The sequence below is a fragment of the Stigmatopora argus genome, chromosome 23 (genome assembly GCF_051989625.1).
Source record: "Stigmatopora argus isolate UIUO_Sarg chromosome 23, RoL_Sarg_1.0, whole genome shotgun sequence".
In the NCBI taxonomy this organism is placed as follows: Eukaryota; Metazoa; Chordata; class Actinopteri; order Syngnathiformes; family Syngnathidae; genus Stigmatopora; species Stigmatopora argus.
Window position 1 is genome coordinate 2,948,104 of NC_135409.1, and position 19,605 is coordinate 2,967,708.

A 19,605-nucleotide genomic window follows, 5' to 3' on the forward strand; every position below is an offset into this window, starting at 1 on the left:
TGAAACATTTTCCCAATTTATGCTGCTACCAAAGCAATGGAGAAATTGAGAAAATGGGGTAAAAAAGTGACAATTAATAAATATAATATGCATTTCCTTTTTTATACAATGATCTTAAAGGGTCTAGGGCAGGGGTGTCAGACTCGGGTTGGTTCGCGGGCCGCTTTAACGTCAACTTGATTTCACGTGGACCGGACCATTTTAGATATAATATTTAGATTTTTTTTTCATAAACGGATTAAAAGAACCGGATTAAAAGCCCTGAATATTCAGTTTTTTATAGATCTAAAACAATGTTTATTTTAGCTTTTTTAAAATATATTTTTAGATTTTGCAAAATGATTTTTGAACTAAAAACACAGAAAAAAGCAATGGAGAAATTGCAATTATTGATTTAAAAGGGGGAAAATCTGGAAATTTAATATACATCTATACTCTTCATTTTAATTTGATCCTAAAACAGAAAGTCGGCACTCGCGATTTACTTTCCCGGGCCACACAAAATGATGCGGCGGGCCAGATTTGGCCCCCGGGCCGCCACTTTGACACAGGTGGTCTAGGGGAAGGATTTGAGATGAGGGGAGAATCCTAAAATTAATAATTACAGCTAGACTGTTGGATATCCCCAGCAAATTTGAATAATTCATGCTAGTGATGACAGGAGTAAAATTATTACAATTACCAGAGGGGTAGATTTGTCTTTGTATTCGTCTTTATGTCTTCTTGGAGCAAAGCGTTTTCACATTGTGTGGTCGAAAAGTGTTGAAAATCACAGAAAGAAACTGGTAGAAACGGGACAAGAAATAGCTCAATGAAGCCTTCGTCAACAACATCAGAAATTCTCACTTTGAAAAAATAGCAGTGGTTTAAAAAAAAAAATTCGCATAAAAGAGATTTATAAAATAGTTTTGTTACTCCACTGATCCAGGTGTGTGATTTGTTTTTCTATGCACCTGGAGTTTATTTATGTCAGCAATGGAAAGTTGAACGTGACAGTTTGCCTCACAACAGAAATGCACACAATCACAAAAACGTGACTAATACGTCAAGGTATTGACTATAAAACATTAGTTTATTCACCATAAGATTAATTTATCTTTTATCAGCATCTTCAAGGACAAATATTGTTCTGGACATGAGGCTGTTTACTCCTTCTGTGAACCTAATTGTAAAGCCCAGCTTTCTTAGTAAATTGCACCCCCTTGTGGCGTGGAAGACCAATTGTAAAATAGTCCATGCTTTATTTGTTTTGAATATTCCACCAAAATAAAAATCATGAACGAATTCATTAACATTTACAGTATGAAATCTGTTGACTTTTCACCTGATGAAATGAATAATTCTAACTCTTCCAGTGCCGATGACAAGCATATGACACTTTTAAAAGTAAATAAAAGTCTTTAAAATAGTAGTAGACTATCCATTTGAACCAGATGGTTCGTTTAGTTATTCTTCCCAGTTCAAATTGATTGAACGTCTGTCACCGTCAATGGCTGGCAATGAGTTCATTTATTTTTAAAAAAATGAAATGGAAAAATATATATACTATTTATGATGCCTTTGATACTGAGGATTGGTAAAAATTGATTTTAAAATTATTCTGAAATACAAAACCTCTGTTTAAAATGAAATGAATACATCCCGCCCTGATTCCACATCGTCGCCATTGTCGTATTCGTCGTGCCGTCAGAGCTAATCGGGCTCCTCTTCACACGGCTTTTGTCAAAGGGCTACAATCCCTCCCACGTGGAGGAAAATGGCGGGGTGACGCAAAATGTTATTACTTTTTTTTTTTGCGGCACGGGCGATTAACGGAGAATATCGCCAGATTGTACGGAGCAATTTCAAAGTGCCTTAGACATGAATGCTAAAATATAAATTGCTCTTTGTGTACTTGAATGAGTGTTTTAGCTCTGAACTTCAGCTCCTTTTGAACGAAAACGCCGCCACATTTTGGCGTGCGTGTGAAGTGAGATTGCAAAATGGCTTCCAAAGACTCAGTGTACAAAGTGTCCGTTGTAAAGTGTACAGAAATTGTGCGTTTATTTGTTGTTGTTTTTTATTTGAATAATATTTCTGTGGGCATGATTTGCAATGTTGAGCAGGTAGAAGTAGACACAAAAAAATATAACGTTTGGCCACGCCACCAGCTTTTTTAGATGTTTAAGTGTGTGACTTGTAGAAAAAAACAAAGTTTGCTTTGTAAATACAAACATATATCTATATGACCTATATGTAAGGATTGAATATGTATATACATGTGTTTCATAACTACCCGAATGCGCCCCTTTCCCCCCTTTGCTCTATTCGCCCCTTGTAAAGTAAAAACATGGTTGATTTTTCATGCATCTTAGTGTTTAAAAAGTGTGCCATATTCTTTCAGGCTGGAAATAAAAATGTAAAAAAAAAAAAAACTTTTATTTCTTTATTTTGCATTCTGGGAAAATGAAGAAGGGGTTTTTTGTTGGGTAGATGTTAACACAAATTAATAGGATTAAACAAAATGGATAAATTGAGGTAATGAAAATAAAAAGCAGCAAAAGGATAACACATTCCAGTGGATTGGTGCTGATTAAGTGATTGAGTCTATATTTCTAGATAACACTAATTATAAACACTACTACGTTCTCCCGCTAAAGCCTACGGGACATAGTTGACGTTGTCCTCCTTCCCTGTGTCTTCCATTTCCTCCTTCTTATCAGTCCATTTGGCCACGCTCTCGCTTCTTGCCTTCTTTCTTCTGTTTCTTAGCATCTAAAGGAAGGAGGAAAGCAATATTTGAACAATAACAGTCACGTCCCGTGTCCTTTTGGACATTGTTACTCAACATTTCATGATCGACATACAAGCAAAGCTCTGGGAATGACCTTTAAAATAACTATTTCAAACCAACATGACAAACTACCAATGTGTTTCCAGACATGGCTTCTTGAGACTTTTTTGTGGGTGTACTCGCGATAGACGTGCCTACCGAGTTTCATGTCGTTGAGTGAAACCAGCTTCGGGGGCTGAAATTTCAAATCCCCTGGCTCGGAACAGAGAATTATTGACGAGGCGTCCAACTTTTCCACCCACACGAAATGACAAAACCGTAAAGCATTTGCAATTTAGCATCGTTCATCCGTCTAACGTAAGCGTTTGCAATATAAAAGCAGTCAGACAAAATCTCCAGGCAGACTTGATTTTTGAAGTCACCCCTGCAAATGGCACTAAAATGCCTTCTTCAAAGCGCTGTCTCCAAATGTATACACTCAAAGGGTGTTTGAGTGGCAGCTGTGTGTGCATCCGTTCTAATGAAGGCAAGCAGAAATGGCCTCACACACACACACACGGAAGGCTGGGTGACAGTGCGGCAGAAGCAGCAATCTTAGGTTGAGATGTGATTTTCCGAGTCTGCCAGTTGGGAGATAAGCCGTCCGATCCCCCCCAACCCACCCGAGACAGAGAGGGTTACCAGGGGAAACGGGATGGGGGCGGAGGCTGCGCAGGGGATGGAAGAGATACGATGGGCCTCCGGCAGACGGATCAGAGGGCTTAGGCGAAGAAAATAAGCAAACAAAAACACAAATGTTTAACCTCCACCGGGACGCCACATTTTCTATTCCACGAATGGAGCGGGGACGGGACTGCCGGGGATTATGGGAGTCCATGGATGGAAAATAAAGCTCATCTTTATGGGCATAGTGACCAACATGGGCGTTAACGCAGAATTAACACCCGTTGGTTTTCTTGGTGTTTTGGGGTTTGGTTTTTGGCTGCTGAGGTTTTTTTTTTGTAAAATTTCTTTTTCAGAAGGTGTTTCACTCAATCACAAGTACATGCACAAAAAGTTTTAGTATTCCATGCTTCGTTTCCCATTTTGGTGGGATTGACTAGTATTTTGGCCTTTGGGAAGGGGCTTTTTTTAAACTGATTTTGTCCAAATTTTGGTCAGTGATTGTAATTTTGCTTTAGTGTTCATACAATTGGCATTTTTTGTTTTTCTTATATTAGTGGTATTCTATACAAATAATTTATTTATTTTTCACCCAATAGCAGTTTAACTTTTCAGTCTTTTGAATAGATCTATTAGTTTTTCTGCAGTATTCTCAATATTAGCTTGACATTTTGGCGCACAGTACAGTACAGCACATGTCGCATTTTCATTCTTGTTGGTCTCTTATGTCTGCACGTTCCTGAAACGTGGCATAACGGGTATTATTGGCTACAAATGGTTATTTACGGATGATTTTTTAAGTGGATTCACTGTGCGGTCAATGGAAAAACAATTCATTTTTAGTGCAAGTCCATTTTCTTGATGGCGAAACTGAACTTACTGTATTTTTCTATCCCAAATGCTCTCTGCGGCATTGTAAGTATGAGCAAACAAATGCATTGTTTGGGATTTTTCTACAGGCTGCAAAAAAAAGCGGCTCTGGCACATGGGTGCCCTGGGGAATGTAACATTTGCTTCCCCTGCGAAAGGAAAGAAAAATGCAGATTGAAAAGGTACGCCAGCAAAAAGCAGAAAGCCAGCCTCTAATAAACAAAGCTTTCAGTGGTTGTAATAAGCAGAGTAGAGAGATGGATAGACGGCCATCACTGCAAATGTTGTTTGCTACCCAAAATGAAACAGCAGACAGACCATTTGCGCTCAAATCACGCAGACTCGTGTGTACTTCGCAACATAATAAACCTGTTCGTGTTTGGCAGAACGGGAAAACCTCTAGAGGCCCTATGCGACCAATCCACTGCCAATTCATGTCGTGACATTCATTTTAACTGGGATGTTTAGCATTGAAAGCTAACATTTTAGCAAGTTTTAGTGTCCAATCTGACTAGGAGATGCTGGCAGCCATAGAGTTAAATGATGAAATATTAGCTGTTACAAAAGGGGGAATATTGTTGTGTCATGATTTGCCTCGGGTGTGTAGCGAGACAGAACCCAGGATGCGGGAAACAAAAAGGAGCAGGAAAATGCGGGTGTATAAAATAATCATAAAATCACAAAAATAATAAACACTGGAAACAAAATAGCGACTAAACTGGGGGAGACTCCCACCCTAGACATGTCAGGCACACGGGTTTAAATACACACACAAAGGCCGATTACCAATCACACACACCTGGCCACATAAGGGAAGGGGAGCCCAGAGGGACACAAGAGGTGAATTGTACACAACAATCACCCGGACAGCAGACACAAGGAAAACATGCACACATCCACCCAAAACGTGACACTCTGTGGTTTATATACATAGAAACAATTCATTTTTAAAGCAGATCCGATTGGTCGATCACTGTCAACGGTAGCTAAATGAGTAAAGTGTGCGTGAAAATTCCAATATGAACATGAGATGTTGGTACAAGTGTTAAAAAGGAAAGCAGACCCTCTTTTCATTGAATGCCTCAAGTGTGTTTCTGCGTCCTTGCAGCTTGTTGTGTTCTCCCAATCACATTTGAGCTAATCGAATTCCTCCGGCTTAGCTGAGCGGTCATTAAAGGGAATTGAATTGGATGCGGGAGCGCCGCCGCCTGCTGTTTGCGCCGCATTACGACAAACGATATGCACTGCGACAAGAGGACGCCATTGCCTCTAATTTAACAAATCAACATGACTATAAAGTTAATGGCAAAGTCCACAAAAAGAGGGGTTTTTTTTCTAAATCCATTGAGTCAGAGGTATTTTTGACTCCGTGTCTGAAATAAACACGGGGGATTTACGGATTCAATTTTGTCACAAATGAAAATACCAAATCCTAAAAAACCAAATGTGGCGAGGCTGCTCGCAAGCTCTAGGAAAAAAAATAAAAGGATACTTCTTTTAAATAGCAATTTATGATTCAAATCGAAAGCGTGGAAGACGCTGAATTATGAGGGTATTGTTAAGAGATGCAGCGATATACACAAACATTTCACCTGCAAATGTTTTTTCTTGTTCTTGTTGTGATCGAAATGAATTCTGAGTCAAACTAAAATTGGCACGCTAACAAAATTGACAATTTTTTGTCCCTACTACCACTTATATACTATGTTATTATTTCTTGCACATCATTAGAATGACAAAAATCCCCGATCTTAATAGTAGCACGTGATAGAAATTAATCTGGTTTGGATTTCGCACCCAACAATTATGCCTATTTTCATTCTTCCTCTTTCGGCAAATCCAGTTCATCCCCTTCAGACCTCTCGTCCCGGTGTCGCCCCCGCAGCCACGCCAGGCGCGATAAGGCGGGCCGTTGACGAGCATCAACTTGGCAGTGGCCACCGCATGCTTTTTCCAGGTCAATTACGTCCTTGTTTGCAAAGCTAACAAAAGGCCGCGACTCACTCCTGGCCGGCCTGCCGTTTGGCAATCAAATATTCCACGTGCTGTTTGACATTCTGCCGTAAGGATTTGATTCTTCCCGCAGTAGGTGGGCGTGGAATGCCAAGAGTGTGATTGCGTTTGAATAGCGAGTTAACCTCCTCACCTCGCCTTTAACGCCAACGTCAAGCCCGTAGGTGGATATACCGAACTGAAGCCAGGCGGGCTGAGAGATTCGACAGGCGCAATCACGTCTCGGAACGCGACGGACAATTTAAGTCTATTCAGAGTTGTCGTGAGAAGGACCAGCGAGACGAAAAACATATTTTCAGAGATGATGGCACGCTATTGTATTTGAATTGCATGCTACCATTACATCGGAATCGTATTGGATTGTACTGTAATAATTCCAAATTGTAAGCGTGACATTGTACTCTGTATTATGAAGGAATTGTATTACTACATTGCAGCACATTGTAAATTTTAGCAATGGGCAATTTTGTTATTTATTTCGCATCAGAATTCACAGAAGCAGGGTCTCAAACATGCGGCCCGTGGACAAGAAGTGGGCCGCTAGGGGGTCCGATCCGGCCCGCGGGGGTTGTTCTGCCTGATTAATTAAATTAATTAAATTCTTTCATTTTTTTCGAAAAAGGGAGTGGCAAAAACAAAAGTTTTTGAGTTGCGTAATCAAGTGCGTGATCTGTGAGTACCCTAAAATTGAAGCGGAAAAAAAGTAGTGTCACGAAACAATGGTAGATGTCCAAATCACTTAAACAAGCTGTGGATGCTCATCTTTCAGTGCCACTGACGGCGCTAGACGTCCAATCCATTTTGACTAGTCCCAGTGAAAAATGGTCAATGGTGGCAAGTATGTTAGTAAAGTTAACTTTTTGGGATGCAAATCAAACTAATTTTGAAACCTCTGCAAGAAAGGAGGACATTGACTCCTCCATTTTGTGTAATTAGTTTTCCAATCTGACAAATGACCCAACGTATAACCGACAAAAACGAACAAGAACGCCAATAAAACTAACAAAGGAAAATAAAAGCTTAGAAAGAAGACTATACATCACAAGAAAATCTGTCACTATTATAACCCTGACATATAATAGTTAGTAGAAGAAGAAAAAAGTACAATAAAAACACCCATTAATACCAGTGATGGACGAGCAATCCAAATTGGCAACGGTCGAATAGCCCCATCAAAATGGATTGGACGTCTTTCCCCGTCCATCGCACTGAAACGTTGTTAACACACTGTACAGATTGAAATTTCATCATAATTGTGTCACAATTGCAATCCGTGGAAGCGGCCGCTCATCGGCATGCATTACGCGGGAGAATGTTTGCCTGCTTGGGTTGGCTTCTTTTCGCAGACAGCGCAATAGACAGTCTTACTGTGTCTGCGCCAGGCGCGAACGTGTCCATCCATAATTCATACGCCGTCTTCCAAGCAGGACTTAGGTACGAGAAAACTACTCGCTCTTCACTGAGGCCAGCGCTGACACCTTTATTTATTTAAGGCTACCGTGTTATTGTAGTCTATTTGAAAAACAGTCTAATTGCCGTAATAAAAACGGCACGTCAAGACAGTCAGGATCTCCAGTGCAGAATTTGCAATGGTGAGGAGAGGGGGCGACAGTTGGGGGTGCGGGGGGCTTGTCAGCATACTCCCAAAACACTGGAGGAACGCTGTCATGCTGCAAGTCTCTTCCCCGAAATGCCAGTGGGGAGGATAAGTTGCAAATATCCGAGGTGCTTGGCGAAGAGCTTCCGCCCTTGACATCCTGGCAACAAACTTAGACCCCGCATCACTTTTTCACTGCGGGAATTTCAATAGCGTCGGGCTCAAGGCCACGCTATCCGGTTGAAATGAACTGTCGCTGTTAGCGTTTAGATTGTAGAACCAAAACAGGCTAAAGTACTCATGGACTGACAGACAGCTATTGGTGCCTAATATTTAAATTGAATTAGTTGAATTTGAAAACAACTGAATTGTGCAAAAAGAAGCGTCTTGTAGGCTGCTTGAACACTCATGAATTATACTTGCACTGTAGTTCGTTGGAACAATCTTTAACGTATCACTAAAGCGAAGCTGCGTATCATTGGTCCCGTACTTTAAGAACCAATAATGAATAATAGATAAGTCAATTTTTCAAGAGCTAAAGAGATTCCAGGTGAGTGATAGTTTGTCACACTGCTTACAATATAGAGTCAAATGTATGTCGTATTTGGCACTCGGACGTTTCGTCGAAAGACGTTTGGTCCCCGGATGTTTGGTCCCCAGATGTTTGGTCCCCGGATGTTTGGTCCCCGGACGTTTGGTCGATCGGACGTTTGGTCGATCGGACGTTTGGTAGAACGGACTCTCTCTCTCATGATTATAATTTTGAGAGCGAGAGATTACCTGGTTGCTCGCTTTCAACAGTAAACTCTGTCTCTCTCTCTCTCATCATTTGACAGCGAGCCAACCCGGCGACCAAACGTCCGGGGACCAAACGTCTTTCGACGAAACGTCCGGTCACTGTCGTGTATTTAAGCATATTGCATCCCATTAACGCACTGACCTTGCAGCTTGGCCTTGGGAATTTTCCCACAGGGCTTACTGGCCGTGACTGTGGGGGCACAGGTGGCGTCCATGAGCGCCCTCTTCAGCACGCCCGTTCTGTTCTTCTTGCCCGTGGTCGGGTCACACTCGCCCCACGCCTGGAAGTCGTACTTGCACTCCCCTGCCAGAGAAAGCGACATCTCAGTCGGTGACGACCGTCGAGACGCTCCTAAAGACGTCCGCTAACGGGAACAGATGGCGGCGGGCCTGTGCGATGGCATTCGCTGACAGATGAGCCCAATCAAACGCACCCCCGCCCAGCCGCCGCACGGTCCTGGAAATAACATTCCGATACGATCTCGGCGGCTCGGATAACTAGCCCATGTGTGCTTTCGCTTTGATATAAGACGGAAGACGCCTTCCGTTCACCCCAGCCGGCTACGGGCGCAATTCGCCGCGGGAAATGGCTGCCGTACATCCTTTTTTGCACGTGCTCATAGCTCTCTCTCCGTCATTTTGTGAAGGGGCGAGGGAGGAAGACGGTGAAGTGGCGCTTATGAAAGACCCTCTTGTCATCGTCGACAAATTCCCAGGGTGCTCATCAAAGGGGAGAAGGAGGCCGTGGCGGTCGGGGGAGGAATTGGGTGATTGTTGTAAGAAGCCCACGGGGACATCCTGAGCACTTGAAAAAGGCTTTTTGGTGTCTGAAAGAAGCAACTTGGGAATCTGGCAAGAAAGCCCACAACGACCTTAACGTGAGCCAGTGTCACACTTACTGGACGCCAGATGACCTACGATAAAAAGGGGATGACATCGTACCATCCCGTGTGCAATAACAATGATTGTGCAATATTTTAGAATTACCTTGCCCGGACGTGACTTTTTAAATTACACTTATTTATGTTTTTACTGGGAAAAACCGCACTTTGTGGAGTAGCACCACCAATTTCGTTATACGCAGCCGTGTATAATGACAATAAAGGCTTTTGATTTGATTTGATTGATACTGACAGCCGCAGCTGAAATTTGACGCATTCATGTACGCATTCATTTATCGTCTTGCATCAAATCGAATCATATTATTGGGACAAAACACAGCACCTAACCCAACCTCGGCCAATTGCTCCCCTTATTAATGATAGTAATTCCCCTTATAAAGCGATAAAAAAGTACAAATACAACGCGGCACATATTTACTCACATAGGGCGCACTTAAAAGTCTAAAATTTTTACCAAAATGGACGCGGTGCCCAATCAGTATGCACTAAATTCAGGATTCTGTATTTGTCGCTGTATGACGCTGACAGCTTGACCGTCTGGGTACATTGCTTGCTGACGCGCTATATTAATAAAAAGGCGGGTTTTATGAACAGTTCGGCGTCTATTGACCTCCAAATTTCTTCTTCCAGTTGCAGGGAATCTTGCAACGCTGCGTCTTGATGGTCTGCTTGCAGTCGGTGCCGGTGCGCGTGCCCTCGCGGGTGCCCAGTCCGCAGTCGCCCTCGTTGGCCACGCAGACGCTCCACTGCCACTCGCCGCAGTCCGACTTGCGCTCCCTCTTGCCTGCCAGGGCGCAGCAAAAAACATTATTTTCCGTACAGTCAATCCACCCACGTTCTCGACGTACGGCGGCACCTTGTTTGTCGGGCTTTCCTCCTTCGGCCGCCATTGCGGTGAGCACCAGCAGGGCCATCACGGCGGCTCGTGCACTCCACTGCATCCTGAACATAACACACCCGCACAAAGACAAACAAAGAAAGTGCTGAACAACTTTATCGAGTGCTCGCCTTTGGCTACTTGACATCTGGGGGCAACCATAAGAGACTTTGACGTCAAAGAAATCTCACGTTTTGTGGGGGGTTGTCAGCTAAACTTGACAGGAGCAATAAATGACCTGTCAAGATCAATGTGGAGGGGGAAAGAATTGCCTTTACAGAGGAAAATTGGAAGGGAATGCTGTTTTTTTAAGGGTTTTTCGATTTCTTGATTATACTAGTGTATAAAACCCACGTTAATTGTACTTCATGATTAAATGCTTCATTCATAAGAGTGAAAAAAAATCAGTTGTTTGTCTGATTCTGAACACATTCTGTCAAAAACTGCAGAAATAAACGGCGTTATTCCAAATGTGTTCAGTTCAGGTTAAAGGTCATGATAACGTGATCATGGATTAGTTTATTTACCACAATTTTGTGCGGAAGAAATTATGAGAAGAAACATTTGCAAATTTAAAGGAAGCTTCCCTAAATACGTCGATGCTTTGAATATGGCTGCTTAGGCGGGAGTCTGCTTTAGTTTTCGGTAAAATATGAGGAGACCAAATGATTGGTTGTTTCCAATACAAAATAGAAGAGGTGGTGTGAGGTCAAAGGTCACAGAGGTCAGGAAAAAAATTGGCTGATAACGCGACAGTGGATTAGCCTATTTAATACAAAATTATACATTAGATATGAGAAGAGATATTTTCACCCTTAAAGGGCGCCCGTTCTGCTAAATAAAAAATGTTTGTAAAAGTGAGGGTCTTAAATGATCGCTGCCATCCATACATAATTCAATAAGATTGGCTGTCTATCACCCTCAATGGAAACCATCGACGTCCATAATGATGAGATGCTAATCCCAAGCGTTTTGACGTCTGTCTGCCTGTTCGTTTTTCTCCATTTTTTCCCCGCCTAAAGAACGCTGGCACAGGCGACACATATCAGCGGCGGAGAGAATAACACCCCGGTGCCACTTTGAATACAACATAAGTCCGTGCTGAACTTGCATTTAACTTTTAACACACTTTGAAGGCAAAGTTATAATCAGGTTGCTGGAACACGACCCTAATGAGGCTGGCGGCTGCCCCTCCATTGATTCGACACTCGTGGCAAAACACGCCAGACTCATCCCAATGGCCGCTGTGACTTTGCAAAAAGCAATAAAAGGATGAAAAAAAATCATCTTGCCACTAAAAAGGGATCCTACTGCTTTTGAAGATAAGACGGCGTCTCGGGCTTTGGACGGCGGGATTCGGATGACTTCCATTAAGTGTTTGTCCCGCCTTTGTCCTCTGGGAACTCGAAACTTTTGGAGGACCATTGTGCGCCTGGGCCGGGGGAACTATTCGGGAGATTTCATTGCGATGGAATTAGGAAAGGACTGTTACCGACGGGCAACGGACAGACTATGGTCGAGATTGAGTTCTGCGTTACTAACCAATGGGAGGCTATTGTTGTTAGCCTCCACGTTTAGCCAACGAGTCATTGCAAGATCGATAACATCAAGCCCACTCTAGGGAGTCACGTGGTGTCCTCAGTAGGGACGCCTTCATTTGTCCTATTGATCGGTATATCGGGACTACGGATCGATGGGTCTAACGCAAACACACGAGTAAGAACATTTTGTTATCAAAATGTTTATTGTACCCATTAATACACACCTATTTGTAATTCTATCTGGGGTGGGACGTGATTAAAAAAATGAAATCTAATGAAATACAAGATTTGTAATGAATAAATCTTGAGAAAATGCATTTTTATCACGCAGCAATATTTGTCCAAAAAGTTTTTTTGAAAGGATTTTAGTAAACTATAGTATGCATTTACTCCATATAAAAACTAGCCAAAACTTAAAAAGATTTGAGTTGAAATGACACTTCAAGATATTCAAAGGGTTGTAAAAGAATCATCTTTCTTCTATAGATGGTCAAGTGAGAGGTCTAAAACCTCAAGTGACCTTAGTAAAAATGACTTTGTACATTTTTTGTGCCATAACCTTTTTTTCCCACCAAAGGCAGACTTCTGACACACGCTACGGTATAACAGGTGCTCATTTGTTTTGTTTTGCTTTTTGTTATGGAGCACACTTGGTGGGGATCCAAGGCCATCACGCATCCAAGATGACGGGCGCACGGCAAAGTGGCAGTCGCCACTGATCCCGCCCGTCTCCACGTTTGATCCCAGCCAATAAACTCTCCGGCGTCCTTGGACAAAGTCACTCAAAGAGACATGGAGACACATCTCCCGTGGCTGCATATTTAACAGGATTTCTTTGGAAGCCTTTGTGAACGGACGCCACTCAAGTGATTTGGGGTGTAAACAACGGCACTCGGACGTTTGGTCGCCGGACGTTTGGTCGCCCGGACGTTTGGTCGCCCGGACGTTTGGTCGCCCGGACGTTTGGTCGCCCGGACGTTTGGTCGCCCGGACGTTTGGTCGCCGGACGTTTGGTCGCCCGGACGTTTGGTCGCCCGGACGTTTGGTCGCCCGGACGTTTGGTCGCCCGGACGTTTGGTCGCCCGGACGTTTGGTCGCCCGGACGTTTGGTCGCCCGGACGTTTGGTCGCCCGGACGTTTGGTCGCCCGGACGTTTGGTCGCCCGGACGTTTGGTCGCCCGGACGTTTGGTCGCCCGGACGTTTGGTCGCCCGGACGTTTGGTCGCCCGGACGTTTGGTCGCCCGGACGTTTGGTCGCCCGGACGTTTGGTCGCCCGGACGTTTGGTCGCCCGGACGTTTGGTCGCCCGGACGTTTGGTCGCCCGGACGTTTGGTCGCCGGGACGTTTGGTCGCCCGGACGTTTGGTCGCCCGGACGTTTGGTCGCCCGGACGTTTGGTCGCCCGGACGTTTGGTCGCCCGGACGTTTGGTCGCCCGGACGTTTGGTCGCCCGGACGTTTGGTCGCCCGGACGTTTGGTCGCCCGGACGTTTGGTCGCCCGGACGTTTGGTCGCCCGGACGTTTGGTCGCCCGGACGTTTGGTCGCCCGGACGTTTGGTCGCCCGGACGTTTGGTCGGCCGGACGTTTGGTCGGCCGGACGTTTGGTCGCCCGGACGTTTGGTCGCCCGGACGTTTGGTCGCCCGGACGTTTGGTCGCCCGGACGTTTGGTCGCCCTGACGTTTGGTCGCCCGGACGTTTGGTCGCCCGGACGTTTGGTCGCCCGGACGTTTGGTCGCCCGGACGTTTGGTCGCCCGGACGTTTGGTCGCCCGGACGTTTGGTCGCCCGGACGTTTGGTCGCCCGGACGTTTGGTCGCTGGACATTTGACATGTTGAAACCAGCTCTCAAAATTATATTCATGAGAGAGAGAGTTTAAGATCTAAATATCTACTGTTGAAACCAGCTCTCAAAATTATATTCACCCGGGCGACCAAACGTCCGGGCGACCAAACGTCCGGCGACCAAACGTCCGGTCACGGTAAACAACAGACTGGGGATTCAAGTATCAAGGTAAATCTGCCTAGAATGCCAAACAAGGACGTCAGTGTTGTAAGCACTTGAACGTACCGTTTTGACAGTTTCCGATTCAGAATGCGTTTTGATGCTATCTTACGGAAAGAGCAAACGAAAGATAGCCCCGTTTTCTTTCTTTTCTCAGGCGGGTTAATCGAATCTTTCACTGCATCTCTTGAGTACTTTTACTAAACTATTTCAATTTATTTGAACTGCAAATGGAATCCAGTTCAAATAAATTGGACTGGTCTATCGTCGTCACTTGTGTTAAATAAACAAACAAATCCTGCCTAATTATAACCAATTCCTTCAGTCTGGTGTTGAGCTTGCGTGGATTTCACCGCCCACGCTGACATCATTTCCCTCACGGATGCCAAACCTGACAGTGCTGAATGTTCAACCCACGCCATCACCTCGCACATCATACAAAAGAGGAAAAAATATTGACATCACCGGCAGCAGAAGCAGCGCAAAACTCAAACGGACCTAATTAATTTGAATAGACGGCAGGGCAGTCGACGCAAAGAAACGCGCCGCCAGATCGCGCAAATTAAATCAACAGCCTTCCGAGTCAGTCAAAGTTCAATAAAAAGAAATAAATCTAGGTGCACCCCGAGAAATCATCGTTCTGCCTAAGCAGCCAAATTCAAAGCATCTCCTTCTTCAGTAGAGTGGGAATCCCCTTTAAGTATGAAAATGTCTCGTCATATCACCTACCCTGCAAATTCTATTTAAATATTCAAATTAGCGCAAAGGATTGCAATATTCTGTTTATTACATCTGTGACCTTTGACCCCATGACAAACGACACTATTACCTTTTTTGTTCAAACATTAATTATTACTTACAGACTACTTTAAAATGTTTTAAACTACTATTTTCAATCATTATTCGCAGGTGAAAATATAGTCCAGTCAGCCTACCAGCACTGTTGTCTTTTTGTTTTTCTGTCCCATAATACTTGACTTTATTTTGAAAGCCGAGGCGGTCCGGCATTGTTGCCGCTGACAGCCGATGACCTTTTTGATCGATGGTCACGGTACCGGCCATCAGTAACCTTGGGCGTTAATTTTGAAAGTCGTTTTATCATTTCTCTGCCTCGAACAAAAGCAGCCAAAGGCCTCGCCGGTCGCCTGCCAGAGGCGCACACACCCGCACGTTGTTAGTCGCACTCGCCCGGCGAGTGCTGTACGCGCCTCCTCGGTGACCCTCCGCTCCGATGGATTTCTCTTTTTTTTCCTGTCACATATTGAGAAGATGACCTTATCATCGCCGCACTGGCCTCCGGTGGTTGAGAGAGTTATTGCCCAGGATAATCGAAGCCAAAGAGTTCACGGCCAAAGTGAGGAATGAGCCTCAAACATCGACGGCGCTTCACTGGAAGCATTTCCGAACAGAGGTTGGCCAAAATACCGGTCTTGGCTCCAAAAAAGTACTTGCTGCCAAAATGGAGAGCCCCCTCTTAGATTTCACCGGTAGGGGCCTGAAACATTTTTGCGTGCCCCTCATGATGGACATGCCCATAGCGTGTCAACTCGGGGGTAAAAATTCCAAAACACTAAAAACGGCTGGCTCTAGAGGTGACTGTAATTCCCTTCAAAAAAAGCATGCCTGACATACCTGGAACTCAATAGCAATTAGCATACGTGAACTCCCGCCTCTGAACCTCTTGGCCAATCATGTTAAAGTGTGGCTGTTAGAAAAACAAAATTGCGATGTATGTGTGTGTGTGTGTGTGTGTGTGTGTGCGTGTGTTATCGCTTACCCTCAACCTTCACAAGGGACTAAATTATTATGTGCTATCCCTTGTTAAATAAATCAAACTCAAATTTTCTAAACCTTAATTTTGCCACAAAAATGACTATTTTAAACAAAAACGGATGGGTTTCTGCTCCATAAGAACATTTTACGTCCCCAATAAGCCTCAATCGCCACCCACTGCAATGCAAGAGGCTCTCGCCCGTGTTGTTCTTCCCGCGTACAAATTCCGAATTACACGTCCGCTTCGATACCCTGCTAAAATGTGACAAACAACAACGTGCCGGCGGAATATACCCCCATCGCCTCGACCTTCCGTGTATCAGAGCTAGCTTACGGAAGCATGGGACACTCAATCTGCTCGGCTCGGGGAAAGCCGTGACAGTCTTATTTCCCGACAGCATCGGCGGTTATTTATTCGGAATTGAGCGTAGGACGCGGCGGGGATTGGGCATCCCTGATCCGTCAAGGATCGAGTGCCGATTGAGTAAATATCTTTCTTGCGGGGAGATGGTTAATTCCTTTGGACTGGGAGTCTGGCAGCGAATGACCAAACTTGCGGCTCTGTGAAAAGTGGTTTACCTCGAAAAGGGGTCAAGTTCAAAATCTGACGGTGTCCCCTTTCAAACTGGTTGCACCTGGAACCTCAGGGGATTCCAGAGAGATGGGTCAAGGCGCCGTTCTGGGGGTTTGAGCGGGAATATGAACCCGTAACATGGCAAAGAAAACAAAACTCCCCAACCTCCTCCAGTTCTCTGCTGGTTGTTTGTTTGCAAAGACCGGCTGTCTCGCAGCGTGCGCCACGGACGGAATACTAATGCTCGTAAGCAATGTTCCGGTTGCCTTCGTTCACGCTGAGAAAGGTTCCCCAATGCATCTCCCGTGCTAAAAACTCGCCGGGACCGACTCGGATCGGCAGGCATCGACACGAAAGCTTCGCAGTTAGAAGACGAAGAGCGCCATTAGCGAACGGATCGGGGGGAAAAAAAGGCGGGCCGCGTTCCGTGGCGACGCTCGCCATCGATAAGAGCACGACGTTGTTCACGGTTGGCAAAGATGTGCGTGGTTTCGGCTCTGAATCCACTCGTCTTAGGGTCTCGTGACTCCCAGATGAAAGAGATGGTATTGATCGGAGGTTCTTCGGACAAACGTGGGGAAAGCGGAAGCGATCTAACCCTAACTCTAACCCTCGTGTGTTAAAGCCACTGACACGAAATGGGAGTACAAAGAGAAAACTTCCTCAGGATGGGGAGATAGCGGGATGTCTTTGGGCATTTTGGGCAAACGCTCCCCCTCCTTGCGTCTTTCGCCCTCATTTTCCTGCTTTCTATTCGCCGCTCCTCCTCTGCCCCCCCAACCCCCACGGAGGTTCATTCTCTTCCTGTGAATAGTCACTGAGGTGGAGGGGGTCAGCGAATGCACCACTCACTGTGAGCATCCCCTTCTTTCCACTCGTATAGAGCCTTTCACACACCCCTGCCCCCCTTTGCAGGGACACCCCCAGAGTGGCCTTATTGCTACTCTGCGGTGAAGCGCTCCTCAAAGACGCAGGAGGAGGAGGAAGATGAAACCCCTTTGTATTCTATAGGCGGCGTCACATGGTCCGGTCCTAAAGGTCTCCTTAAAAGCAGAACGAGGAATGGCTGGCAGCCTTGTGTATGAGACCCCCCAGCCCCCATTTCCACGTATTCTGTTGAGAACTTCCTCCAAAAACTTCCCCTGCTCATCAGCCTCTTTTATTTCGACCACCGCCGTGTGTTGACACCTCATTTTGAGGGGGGAGGCACGGAGGGGGTCGTCTTTTGTCCACGCCAAGAATGCATATAAGATGGCGGAATGTTTGCCGAGGAGCGCCATGGCAACGGCGGACCGACGGCGCCGATACAATACGGCCGCCGAGGGGTTTGTCATTCCGCTCAGGCCTGACCCAAATGGAGGAATCCTGGGAAAAAAGTGGGCCGCGTCAAATGGCACGCAGGCAGGGGAAAATATATAGTCGCACATCACTTTGCAAATATCTTCAGGTGAAACTGTTACTGTGAGGAAAAAAAATCGAATTTTACCCTCAAGTTCTCCCTTACTTTTTCCTTTAGTCGATACTGCCCCACCTTGGGATTATTATCTTGATCCCAAAATCCTAAATTTCGGAAATTGCCTTTCACGCAGACGCCATCTCACATCTAAACTGTCACAGAATCACAGCGTAGGATCAGACCCAAAACATTTCATGCCAGTACCATTCACCTAGAGAAGTGTTACCCAACCGTGAACAATGGTCAGGTGTGCCGTGGGAAATTGCAAGAAGTCATACAATGTAACATTCAGAGAGAAAAACGAATAGGAATATAACAAGATTAAAAATGAACAATTTCAAGGTTAAAATCAAAATATGATGAACGTTAAATTAGAAGATTCAAATTGTGAAACAGTCATTTTGTTGCTTATTTTTCCTCGTTGTTTGGTTTCTAGGGCATCAACTTTTGTCGATGTAAAGTATGTGAGCACATTTTTTTATTGCAACACGCTTATTTATTTATTTATTCCCTATTTATTTATGTCTAAAATGTCTTTTTCTGTGTCTGTATTCTCACCCACTTGCTACTGTGACATTGAAATTTCCCGAATACGGGATGAATAAAGTTATCCAATCTAATCTAATCTAATCTTTGGAGATTTAAGTAATATTTGGAGAAAAGTCATAAAATTATGCGATTAAAAACAATACATTATTTATTTTTGCACCACCTAGAAGTTGTTCAGGGTCTTTTGGTGACATTAGGTCAGTGTGATAAATTTGATTTTGGAATCATTTTGGAGGTTTATGTGATTCCTGCCGATAAAACTTTGACGAGAATGACTATTGTTAATATAGGCAATATAGTTTTAAATGAAAAGATTTTCAGATGGTGGTGTCCCCTAAGATCCTCATCATACCGCTAATTTGTACCTTTACGGTCTTAATATCACCTCAAAAACCGGTAATAATACCAACGCTGAGCTTTGGTACCTTTTCATGAGTACTAAAAGATTGACCGGAGAACTGTTTTTTCTTCTGTTCTACATGATAAAGCAAGCAAGTTGTGGGCAAACTTTCCCCAAGTTTCAACACAAACTTTTCGAACCCGAGATGCACTTACTTGATCCCCAGGTGCGCTCGTTGTATGTCGGGAGAAAATGGTGGTGTCCTCTAAGCTCTTTTCATGGGAATCCTCTGTCCCGCTTTGGCCTCCCTGCCTCGCACTACGCCTTCTGTCTCCTTGTGGGCTGAGCATAGTATGTGTGTGTGTGTTAGGGGTGGGTCAAAGATGGTTGGGGGTGGGGGGCTGCAAGCTTTACTCACTCGTGTTCAGAAACTCATTACCCCCAAGGTCACTCCGGGGATATCCCGCCTGGAAGGAGATGGGAGATGGAGGGCGAGACCTGTCTGCATGCGTGACCAAGAGAGAAGAAACAAAAGTTTAACAAACAGGAAGTTATATAAAACACGCCATCGATCCTCGGAAAATTTAGTCCCACCGCGTAAATCGATGGGATATTGACGCCGTTCGGGTTCAACATGTGGTCCTCACACTCGATTGGAGTTGACGTTTTGGACCGTGACATAATTGATCCCGTCGATTGTCCTCGTGTGCGCGGGGACATTTTTGGACGCTTTGTTATATTTTGGCAGACCATTACTACTCTACGTACCGAAGCAACTGTTGACAAGGAAGCTTAAAATGTCCTAAAACCATCAGGAAGTGGTTAAAAGTGTCACATTTTGTTCGAGTTTCCTTGTGTGGGCTGTCCGCGTGATTA

General features: G+C 44.7%; 1 protein-coding gene across 1 annotated transcript; it reads right to left on the reverse strand.

Annotated features, from left to right (window-relative positions):
* Positions 1-2,411: 2,411 nt before the first annotated feature.
* ptn (pleiotrophin) lies at positions 2,412-19,237 on the reverse strand. The gene is made up of 6 exons (XM_077594266.1): positions 19,148-19,237; positions 18,945-19,071; positions 10,473-10,558; positions 10,227-10,400; positions 8,857-9,018; positions 2,412-2,754 (listed from the first exon to the last, which is right to left on the reverse strand). Exons 3-6 carry the CDS (start codon positions 10,555-10,557, stop codon positions 2,699-2,701), a joined length of 477 nt encoding a protein of 158 aa, XP_077450392.1. The 5' UTR covers position 10,558; positions 18,945-19,071; positions 19,148-19,237; the 3' UTR covers positions 2,412-2,698.
* Between the last annotated feature and the right edge of the window lie 368 nt (positions 19,238-19,605).

What these genes read in the sequence shown, in the direction of transcription:
- ptn (XM_077594266.1), bottom strand. Translation starts at nt 10,557, where the DNA reads ATGCAGTGGAGTGCACGAGCCGCCGTGATGGCCCTGCTGGTGCTCACC. An exon ending in CTGGAAGAAGAAATTTGGAG is followed by an intron (nt 9,019 to 10,226) that starts GTCAATAGACGC and finishes TTTCTCTGGCAG; the next exon opens with GGGAGTGCAAGTACGACTTC. An exon ending in TCCCAAGGCCAAGCTGCAAG is followed by an intron (nt 2,755 to 8,856) that starts GTCAGTGCGTTA and finishes TCCTTCCTTTAG; the next exon opens with ATGCTAAGAAACAGAAGAAA.